The sequence below is a fragment of the Pogoniulus pusillus genome, chromosome 15, assembly GCF_015220805.1.
Source record: "Pogoniulus pusillus isolate bPogPus1 chromosome 15, bPogPus1.pri, whole genome shotgun sequence".
In the NCBI taxonomy this organism is placed as follows: domain Eukaryota; kingdom Metazoa; phylum Chordata; class Aves; order Piciformes; family Lybiidae; genus Pogoniulus; species Pogoniulus pusillus.
This window is the reverse complement of record NC_087278.1, coordinates 17,201,307-17,213,072: the sequence shown is the minus strand read 5'-3', so window position 1 is coordinate 17,213,072 and position 11,766 is coordinate 17,201,307. Positions and strand designations below refer to the sequence as shown.

At 42.8% G+C, this 11,766-nt stretch overlaps 1 protein-coding gene across 1 annotated transcript; it reads left to right on the top strand.

The window, feature by feature from the left end:
• Positions 1-954: 954 nt before the first annotated feature.
• On the top strand, positions 955-10,199 carry STMP1 (short transmembrane mitochondrial protein 1). Its single transcript, XM_064155546.1, has 3 exons — positions 955-1,196; positions 7,483-7,536; positions 9,731-10,199. Exons 1-3 carry the CDS (start codon positions 1,182-1,184, stop codon positions 9,809-9,811), a joined length of 150 nt encoding a protein of 49 aa, XP_064011616.1. The 5' UTR covers positions 955-1,181; the 3' UTR covers positions 9,812-10,199.
• The last annotated feature ends 1,567 nt before the right edge of the window (positions 10,200-11,766 follow it).

Here is an 11,766-nt window from a genome sequence, read left to right as displayed (position 1 = left end):
TACTCATTGTATGTATGGGTATCACTAGGGCCTTTACAACTTGCCTGAACATACATATTCTTCAGAATTATCACACTATCTGTATATTTCATTTTCGGGTGACTTAAGAACTCACTGTAGTTGATATTCAGCATGTTAGCTTTGACTCCAACTGAATGCATGCAGTAGCTCTTGAGATCTTGCTGTTGTTCCATGACTTTTACATTCTTCTCATATACTTGTAGATACTCACACTTCTGAATTCAGATCTGTTTTCCCACATGAAAGACCCCATTTCCTAATACGTGTGTGTGGTGGCAAAGTGGAATGAACTAAAGCAAAGATGCTGTAAACTACTTGTCAATCTCACTGAACCCAGGTTTTCCTGGGGTAGTCAACTGAGTGCAGCCAGCTCAGTATCACACAAGCTCAATGCACTCCCACTTGGGCTGTTGCTCTTTGTCTCATCCTTACCCTCCACCAATCTGTATGGCTACAGTTCCTAGCTACAAAAGAAGCTGAAGAGCTGACTCAAAGATCTGGACAGACTGGGCCTCTGGTCTGAGAAGGATTAGGACTTGTACATCATCCTCTGACAGGACAAGCAGAGAACAAAAAAGCCAAACAAACTGAAAGTAGGCCTTGTAACCAACCCATGCTCAAAATCATGTGCCGTGTAGCAGAATGGACTCCTTCTACCCCACTGCTGAGAATATAGTGGTGGTGTAGTTGGAGAGTCTTCTGCGCCTCTTCCTAATTCCTTCTCTTCTTCAAGGTCAAATAAACTCACGCCTACCAAGTTACAGCCAATACCCGGGCTGGGCTAAGTGCTGCCTGCCTATAAGACTCTGGACAGAAGTGAAGGCACATTTGAGCGAGCGCATTAAAAGGGTTGCTTCTTTTTGTTTCCATCCTTATCCCTACCTCCAGGTATAAAAACAGACTAGCTGCATTTCTAGCTGTCAGACAGTCCTTTAACAGCGGCAGGAGGCAGCCTCCCCAAGCGCGGCCCCTCTCCACCGCTGCCAGCCAGGGGCTTGACTGGCCCCAGGCCGTGGAGCCGCCCAAGACGCGCGGGGCGGGCACTGCTGGGCGCATCCCTCCCTGTGGCGGCAGTGAGGGCGGGCCGGCACCCGGAAGAGAAGCTGCCGCCGCCAGCTGGCAGGCTGGGAGTGAGGCAAAGAAGCAGGCAGGTGGGCGCCATGCTGCAGTTTTTGGTAAGGCTCCGCGGGGCTGCAGCGGCGCCATTTCGCGGCGGGCAGGGCGGGGCGGCGTGAGGCAGGCCGGGGTGACGGCGGCGGCGGGGCCGGAGCTTGGGCTTTTGTCCTTCTGGCGGTGCAGCATCCTTGTGCGTGAGGCTTCGGGCGACTTCCCTGCTCCGGCTTCTGCAGACCCGCCCTGGCCCTTTGAGTCGCCTTGCTGTGGTTTTCGGTACCCGCCGTGCACGGTCGTGCCTGCTCCCCTCAAAACAGTGCCTTAAAGCAGTCTGGAAATGATATTCATGTTGTGTTTTCCCATACACGTCGTGCCCGTAATTTGCCTTGGAGGTTCAGCAGATTTTGCTTGCTCACGGTCATGCTCAAATTTCTTTTACTGACGTATGTACTTCCCTCCATTTGTGACAGGGTGTTCAGTGCTTGCCATTTTGTGCACCCTGAAAAAGTTATCACAGGAGATAGAGGTTTTTATATGGAGAAGTTACAGCAAGATACCATGTTTTATAACTGCCTTTCATTAATCTGGGAATAGCTGAATTACATAGACTGCATGATCTCGTACTGTTCTCCTTTGAACATGTCTTTCTGCCTTTCTGTATGTACCCTTAAGTTCTTCTGGGTGTCTGAAGTTAGACATGTGGCCACTCTTCTTTAAATGCTTGATTGATGCTGGTATTTTTACTACCAAGTATGGAAATAAATTACCAGACCAAAAAGATGCTGATTTCTGTTGTAGCAAAGAATGGAAACAGCTTTTTTTTTTTTAAATTCTGGTGATATGATGGATACTCTTTGATTTTAGTCATGTTCAGATATATCTCAGTAAGTGCAAACAATGAGTGATATTCTTTAAACATTTTTTGAGGGAAAATTACAGTAATTTCATACCAAGTGTTGATACAGAGGAAGAAGAGAGTCTGCTGTAAATTGGGAGCATCTAGTATGCTTTCATGAAGTGGATAAATAAGGTTGATTTCTTATTTCATCTTCATAATAACAAGTGTCAAAGTACCACTCATTTCAGTAGCTGTCCGGTTTCTCTCTGCTCTGGTAGAAACACTCAGTATGGACAAATAGGCTTATCCAGTCTCAAAGTTTATGTGTTTATCTGCTCTACTGCTTGCTGAAATGATTTCTTGTTGCTAGATAAAAACCTCTTGCTAGTTACCACTTTCTGATTAGCACCTGAAATGCAGAAAAAAAACAAGATGCGCTAATTCGGGGTTTTATCCCTTGGGGTATAAATTGGGTGGTTTTGCTGCCCCTTGCTAGAATGTCAGGGGCTGGAAGGGACCTCAAAAGATCCAGTCCCCCTGCCAGAGCAGGATCACCTAGAGCAGATCACACTGGAACACATCCAGATGGTTCTTGGAATATCTCCAGAGAGGGAGAGTCCACAACCTCCCTGAGCAGCTGGTTCTGGTGCTCCATCACCCTTACAGTGAAAAAAAATCCTTCTCAGGTTCACGTGGAACCTCCTGTGCCTTAGCTTCCACCTGTTGCCTTTGTCCCATCACTGGGCATCACCCAGAAGAGGCTGGCTCCATTCTCCTGGCACTCATCATTTACATATTTATAAACATTAATCAGGTCACTCCTTAGTTGTCTCCTCTCCAAGCTAAAGAGCCTCAGCTCCCTCAATCTCTCCTCATAAGGAAGATTTAATCATTTTTGTGTCTCTGTGCTGGGCTGTATCAAGCAGCTCCCTGTTCTTGAGGTGGGAGGCCCAGAACTGAACACAATAATGAGGCCTCACCAGGGGAGGGTAGATGGGAAGGAGAACCTCCCTCAACCTACTAACCACAGCCCTTCTAATACACCCCAGAATGGCATTGGCCCTCCTAGTCACAAGAGCACACTGCTGGCTCATGGCCATCCTTCCATCCACCAGAACTCCCAAGTCCTTTTCCCTTCACTGCCCTCCATCAGGTCAATCCCCAACCTATACTGATAGATGGTATTGTTCTTTCCTAGGTGCATGACTCTACACTTGCCCCTGTTGAACTTCATTAAATTTCTCCCTGACCAACTCTCCAGCCTAAGTCTCTCTCAATGGCAGCACAACTCTGATATGTCAGCCACTCCACCCCTCTTGGTGTCATCAACAATCTTGCTGACAGTGCAGTCCATGCCCTCATCTAGGTCATTAATGAATACATTGAATAATACTGGTCCCAGTACTGACCACTGGGGAACTCCACTAGTTACCAGGCCTCCAGCTGTCCCATTGTTCACACCTCTCTGACTTCTTTCCTTTAACCAGTTCCCCAGTTATAGCTGTAGTAGGGAGATAAAGTAATAATCTCACCAACCTTGTCTTCAAGGCTCCTTCCAACCCAAACCATTTTATGATTCTGTCTGAGAAAATACTGAAGTAACTTGCAGTCATCATTCATTTTGCCGTTCTCATCCAGTTTTCTTATAGCTAGCTTTTCCCTCGTGCTTATGGAATCTGAATCACTGAAAAGATGAGCTTTGTGTCCTGCTTTGGACGTGGAAAAAATTGTGCAGTCAGTATTTGATTGCAAAGTTGTTATTGTGGACAGTGGTTTTATTTTTCCTGAAGTAGTCTTATTTTGACAGCAGTGACCATAGCACAACTGACCTCAGCTGTAGAGTTGTTTGTCTACTGAAACTGAATAAAAGCAGGCTATTAGTAGCATCCCCTTCCAAAATAGTTAACTGAGTTTTCATTTTATAGAGTGTATTATTACAAAGTGTAACAATAAAAATAAAATATAGGGTCTTGGGAACTTGCTGAATGAAAAACTCACCACCTGTCTCTGCAAAGAAAAATTTCTTTCACTCCAGTTCCCCACTCCTCAGTGGGGGAACAAAGTCTGGTCCAGAACTGTGCTTCTGTTGTGTTCTTTCTCTTCTTGCAGGGTGTGCGTTTTCTTTGACACCCTTCAGCAACTACAAGTTTGGACATCTATCACCAGAAGTTATTCCATACTTCCAACAAGCAATGCTTTCCTGCCTTACAGGAGCTCCTAGATCAGAGTGAATTTGGCTGAAAACTAATCTCTTGAGTCAAAGGGATCTGGAAGGTGCAGAGCTGTTAGTTCTTGCAGAAGAGAAACAGGTATACGTGAGTTTAAGTTGATGGAGGAGATCTACTCTTAAAGCTTTTAAAGAGAGACGGGATCTTTGGGGAGTGAGAGGCTCTGTTCTAATTTTCAAGTTTGTGCCTTTTTTTTTTAAAACTATGTTACCAACTTATGTCTTTGTGTGAGTCCCTGTCCAACACTGAGCATCTCTTTAGTGGGATTTTGTTGTAGGCATTTCAGGCATGGACAAAGATCTCTGTGAAGTGTAGGTCCCTGCTGCTATCTGCCATGTTTCATAGGCCTTACTGCCTTTGTGGGGGTGCAAAAAGTTTTAGAAAGATGATCATAGTCTGATCCAAATAATCTTGAACTGTATTGTCTAGGTTCTAATTTAAATTTCCCAGAGACTCAAATATAGTTGATAGAACCAATAACAATTTGTAGGATGCCTTTCCCTCTTCCCCCTTCTTTCCCAAAAGAAATGGAATTAGATGGAGAGAGAGGAAAGATATGCAGACCCAAATAAATAATCTCACTGTGATTTGGAAGTTAAAAGAAGAAAAGTTTAACAATAAATAAAAGGTATATGAGGTAAGGAAGCTACAAAAAGTATAGGGAAGGGAAACCAAGTTACAAAATAGGTAAATATACAACCAGATTTGATGGCAGTGGGTTTGTCCACCTCATGGATACTCACCACGTGGTTTAACAAAGAGTATCAGGAAACAGAAATGGTGATTTTTGGTGAGCAAGAATGCAGGGGAGAGAGAAACAAACAAGAAGTCCCCCTGCTTTTATGGATCTTAGGAAGGGGGAATGGGCTAAACACCATCACCTGTTAGTGTTCAGACCCACCCCCGGGGAGGGGTCAAGACCACTTGGGGTCAGTTTCAAGATCACTCCTCCAGGAGGGTTAACCCTGTACATTCCACCCCTGGGTTAGACCATTTCCACCTTCCTGCACAGTCTCCTTTTCCAAAGATAGGAAAAATGTGTCCTTGGATTAAGAGTTCTTAAGTCCTTCTTGGTCCCCGGCTGTATCCCAAGGCGATGTGCTTCTCTGGTGGTGAAGTGAGGTGTGAGCAGGACAGGAATATGGAGGAAGAATCAGGGAAACAGGAGCCGTTCTTTTCTCTTGTAGGAAACTCAGGAAAATTTCATTCCTCTGGAAGGAAATCAGGAACAGTCTTTCGCTGTAGGGTATCAGGGAAACAGGTGTAGATGAGACGGTTGTAGACTTTCTCTGGATTGTGGCTTATGTGGTGTGGGTTCTGTTGGATGCCTTGTTGTGATGATGTAGACTTGCTCTGGATTGCTGCTTGTGTGGTGTGGATTCTGTTGGACGCCTTGTTATGGTGATGGTGTAACTAGAAAACAAACTTGTAACCACTTACAATTATTATACAACTATTTTACAAGATTATATGTAACCAACTCTGAGATTTGACCTTTACAGCCAGAGTGAGGTTTCTATGCAGAACACACTCGTCTTTCACCAGGAGCTTTCTGCCCAAAAGCAGTCCTCCCAGTGTGTGTGCGTATGTGGAAGGGGCATCTTGGGTCAATTTCTTTAAGAGTGCTGGCTTCCCAGGCGCATCATTAGGGTCCAGAGGCAGTTGGCCATTTCCATAGATTATCTCTTATACAGCCATTTGCCTCAAGTACGTATTAGCCCACTTAAGAAGATGGAAGATCATGTCATCCTTGGAGGGGTATCTGTGTCTCACAGCTGTGAGGAGTCTGGCCCAAAGTGTGTGCATGCCATCCAGACTCCCCAGCTCTTTATCCACAGCCCCATCCCTCAACAAGGACCCCAAATGCTTAGCTTCCCTCTGATCTAAATCTGCTGTTTCAGCCCCTCCATGACAGGCTGAAAGAGATTGCCCATTTGCTCTGGCATACTCCTGCCACGTTTGCCTGATTTCCTTTCTGGGCATAGATGTAGTCATTACCACCTTGCTATCAGATCCATTCCCATCTGTTGCATGTTGCTGGGGGGTGCTGGTTCCCACGGAGTTTCCTTCCATTGGATGCATGTCTGGAAGAGGTCTGCTCATCTTTTGAAACGTGGTTCTCCGAGTTGTGACAGGTGCGAGAGACAGTGAGTGCTCCGAGATGGTTATCTGTGAGAGTGGAGCCCGGGGCGGGGCTCGGGGCAGAGCTGCGCTCTAGACAGGGACCACCACATCGCGGCCCACCAGGCCGTTCACGATTGGTGAGTCATGCCAGGCCGCCGCTGTGCCGCAGGGGCCAGTCTGAAAGCCTCTGCAACAGCAGGTGCCGGGTGGGCCACCCCTCCCCCTAAATATCTCTTCCCTAAAGGTCCTAGTGGCTGCAGCCAGATGTGGTTGCCACGTGGTCCAGGCTAGGACCTCAATAAAGCCTCCCTGAATCAAATTTAAACACCATGAAAAATGGCTAGGAAGTACCATTTGTCCCCCAAAATATCTGGACCTTCTGTTTCCCAGCACACATTTTCAGAGTTGTTCCACGCTTTAGAGACATTCCCAAAACCAGGTAAATTCCCAACAGAATCCAGTAGATATCCATACATTTGCACAGGTAAACCCTTAGAATAGTCCCATACCATATCTATCATTATCCAGAAAACATGATATGTTATAAACTTACAAATCCAGGTCCAAAACAGCCATACAAAAGCTTCAATTATTAAAACTCTCATAACATCCATTTTTAACTTCCAAATCTTGTATAAAATATTTTTTTCTACTTAGCCCCACATTAGGCACCAAATTAATTGTCTAGGATCTAATTTAAGTTTCGCAGAGACTCAAATATAGTTGATATAACCAATAACAATTTGTAGGAGGCCCTTCCCTCTTCCCTGTTCTTTCCCAAAAGAAAAGGAAACAGATGGAGAGAGAGGAAAGGTATGCAGACCCAAATAAATAATCTCACTGTGAGGGGGAGTGGGCTAACACCCTTAGTGTTCAGAGCCTCCCCTGGGGAGGGGTCAAGACCACCTGGGGTCAGGTTCAAGATCACTCCTCCAGGAGGGTTAACGCTGTACATGTATTAGAAACACAACTGTGCTGTATTTTGGAAATGATAGTATGGTTTTCCTGATGAGAAAGATGGGTAAAATGGCACTTTTGTGGATGAAAGGTGAAAAGTTAAGTAGGAATGAGATTGAAACTTCTAGCTGTGGTATGATTTACAATATTCTGTTTGTTTTAATCAATATGCTGTTCTTTTCTCCCTGTCTTCCTTTTTAGCTTGGTTTTACTCTTGGCAATGTGGTTGGGATGTACCTGGCTCAGAACTATGATGTGAGTATCCTTGTATTTTCAGAGCTGAAGGTTGTTTTCTCTCAGTTAAAATTGAATCAGTCTTTATTTTGATGGTTTGTTTATTTATTTATTATAGCAAAATGTAGATCATACTGACTTTTGTTACACATGAACATGAATGTAAATGGAATCAAAACCTCTGCTTCATTGACATCTCTGTGATGAAGCAATGCTTAAAGCTTTAATTGGCGTTGGGGCCCTAGTGCACAGGTACTGTAAGCGGGCATCTGCATAGAGACAAGAGAAACAGAAAAGGTTTAGCAGATGGTGGTGGATTGTAGTGGTAGTAATATGCTGGATTCCTGACTCTGTTACTTAGAAATCCTTCATAGCATCTAAAATTTGTCTTCTGTACCAATAATGAAAATAAGTTTTGCCTTTTTTTTTTACAAATTTCAGCACCTGCTCCTAGTTCAAACAGTTTGTCAACCTGCAGTCTGTCTTTTCTTCTTTTCTCATAATGAGAAATGAAAATTATCTTTCCTCAATTATCACATTAAACAGACTTTATTACAATAACAGTAGAATATTTGGAACCAGGTCTTCTTGACAGGCTTTTAATTCTGTAGTCAGCAGACTCTCTTGTAAGAGCTGTGCCATGTAGCTGGTTACTGGCTAGAGGCATTTGTGAAGTTCAGCATCTTACACAGTTTGTATTAGCCTAGTTGAAGGAAGAAAAAAAGTCTATTTAGGCTCATATCTTTGACATTTATGTTTTGCTTTCCTTTTATCTCTGGTATTCAAGTCCTCTTCCTTGCAGGATTCTCACTTCTTGCTCCCTGCTTGTGTGGGAACGTTAGTGATACTTCCCGTGCAGTAACTTCAGTACTAATAAAAGGCTGTTTTTTATTTCCAATATATATTTTCACACTGTAATGAAAAAGTCATAAGAACATACTTGAGTGTATCAGTATGTAATGTAAGCATGGTATATTCCTTTTCTGGCAGCACTATTAAAACATTGCCACAAGAGGGGGACTTGTGCTTTTCATTTTCCTGGAAATGATTCTGTGGGAATGCAACACCGACTTGCAGGATGAACATAATAATTTTATTGCTGGTTTGAAGGTGATTTATTTTAGCTAACATCTAATATTGTCATAATAAGATCCTAATTCTGCAGCTGTAAGCACATTTGCTTAGTTATATGAAGAGTTTCAGTGACAGCAGTTCTCTTGGTTAAAGGCTTACCTCTTTATTTTATTTGCTCACACAGAGCTTAACATGGAAACGGAAGTGAAGAGAAATTTACATTATTACCTGAATGTCAACCTCAAACCATGTAATTAGAGAACTGCAGTCTGTCTGGGATAACCTCTGCTCTATGGTCAGGGTTACATATGAAGTAATAGTTCATTTTTTTTTTTCACAACTACCAGTGGGAACTTTTGCTTTACTTTCATTTTAATCAGTTACCTTGGAAAATCCTATGTTAATTCCCAACTTTAGCTAGAGTTACAAAATGTTCATTCTTTACCCTTAGAAGTTGCTGCTTTGATTTTGTATTTTTAAAGTTATTAAAATGTGCTGTTCAGTTACTTTATCAAAATTATTTTATTTTCAAGAGAAAAATGAAATTTCAAAGTGCACAAGCAGTAAATAGAGTTTTCATTCAAGCATGAAACTGCAAAAGGTTGCAAATTTGCAATGCATCAGAATTTCCCAGTGGGGAATTTTGTCTCCCACAAGGTGGACCAGGAGAAGTATTTTTTCCTGAGTTTCTTGTGAACATATTTGTTGTTTTTGAACATGTCTTTTCTTTTTGCTTGTGACCAGTACCATGCAATCTAATTTTTCCCGAAAAAGTCATTATTAAAGTCTGTGCATCAGTGTTTGAATCAGCTTTTCCTTGGCAATGTCCTCTTTCTATAAGGAAGCAAGGCTGATCTTATTAAATATTAGGAAATGTTATGTCCTGTTCCCATCATCACTGGCTGACTTCTGTTCATGACTATATAAAATATTTCCTGAAGCCTTGCATGAGGTGTTTTAGTTTGCTGTTTGCAAGATAACTTCTGTGCAAGGTAACAGATCCTGAAGGCAAGTACCTTCTAGATAGAAGTTTAAACTTCATAGAATGCTGTTGTGTTTCCTGCTGAGGCTTTTGTAGCTCTGGATGTTTTGTTAATTTGTATGGGTTTGTTTTTGTGTGTTTGTCTTTTTGTCTTTAAAGATTCCTAACATTGCAAAGAAACTTGAGGATTTTAAGAAGGATGTGGAAGCTAAGAAGAAACCTCCCAGTGACAAGTCCTAAGAGAACAGCATTACCCAAGTCACCTCTGTGCATGCATGAAGGATGCAGTTTACCTTTCAGGCAACAAAGATCAAGTAGAGAGTTGGCATGGGAGATTCCTCTGTCCGTTTTTAGTCTCCTAGAACTGCAATGTCCTTTTGAAAAAGCAACCGTGAACTTTTCCTGGGACTGAATTTCAGGGGTTTCAGAATTTGGATTTGCAGCCAATATGTGACTGCATAATAAGATCATTTGTAATTTTTGTTATTACTTCTCCTAATATTTTGTACCCTGTTTTTACCTGATCCAACTGGAGTCCTGTTTGTCCTGTAACTATGTGTACTTCACACTTTGTAATACCCTAGTTCTTAGAATACTGCAAAAGAAATTAAATGCATCAAGAAGTGGCTTTCAGGTTTTCTTGTCATTTGTTGTGAGCAGCCATATTTCACTGTCCTTAAAATATGTGTTCGACATGGGAAAGTTCACTTGTCAAACTGTGAATCTGAGGAGAAGGTGGGAGCTCCTGCTTTTTCCATTGTTAGGTGATCACTTCCAGCAGTGTAGACTTTGCATGAACATGGCTAATGTCAGTCAAAAAGTATAAAACTTCAAGATTTTTTCACTGTCTCTGGAGGTGTTCAAGAAATGTGTGTACATAGCAATTTTAGCTATCCACATAGGCTTTTTTTAACATGCAGAAATTTCTCAGTACCCATGTGTTGCAGAGGGGAAATTAATGAATGAGAGATATTTTTCTGAAATTAATATAGTTTGTTAATTTTAATATTCAGAACTCTCGTGACCCCCAACCACTAATTTTAATAATATTTCAGTTGTTACACAGTCATGGAAATATTCTGTGGATAATATCTAGATCTAGTAATAACCAGCAAAATATATAAACATTAATTGAACTGGAAAAGATTCCCGTGGTCAGATGCTGCTTGTGGTCAATGTACTGTTTGCCCACTAGATGGACTCAAGGAGCTCTTTCTGCGTGTGGCAGAAGGCAGTGGAGAATTATAAAGAGGCATTTAAGCATTTACTCACAAATTATTATTGCCGGGGCTTAGCCACAGTCCAGACAGTGCCCAGATGCTTTTGGGGGACTCTGTCTTGTCGGATGTTGAGACTTAATTCTTCTCGGCTTGTGGGAAGAGGAAGTAGACAATCTCTGACTTTATCTCCTGGCTTCTCTGGACTATCTGTGTACGTCCAGGATTTAAAAGCAGGACTTTCAGGTGCAGAGGCAGGATGTCGTACAGTCTCAGCATGATGTCACGCTGACCACACAGGCCAATCACGTGCAGGCATCCAGGGTCTGCGCCCGGTAAGCTTGTGACAGTGGAGTTTACCGGCAAACAATAAGGGAGTAGGCCATTGCAGCAGGCAATGGCAGAGCACGGCCGAGCACAGCAGAGAAGCAGAAAAATGGAAGAGAACAGGGAAGCATGTTGTTCACCTGAGTATCTCCTTTTATCGATGTCTGCTGAGATTAATTGCCCTTTGGACACAAGAATAGCCAATCAGAATGTCAGTTAGCCCAACCTTACCATATTAAGCAAAGCCACAGGCTTGCTTTTACCCGAATTTGGGAAAAGCACAGGCCTTGCACAAGCTAAGTATGCCTTGTTTACCACAGGACCCTGGGTAGGCCAGACTTCTCAGACTCAGTGGCTACAGGTTTGTGTCCTTTTCCCATGCTTGCCTCTCTTGTGGAAAAGAAAAACATTGCCTAGGCAAGGCAGGACATGTGTAAGCCTATTTTGGGCCTATCTGGCCTACCATGACACCATGTTATGTTCAGAACTTGCTCCCAGGTAGCTTCAAAAAATGACCTCTCATGGCTCCATTTCCTTAAAGCACTCAGATGCAAGATGTGCATGAAGCAATTAGCAGCTATGTGTGCTGGAGAAACAAATTGGAACATAGGCTGAACCATAGAGTTGTTTCATTTGGAAGAGGTCTTTAAG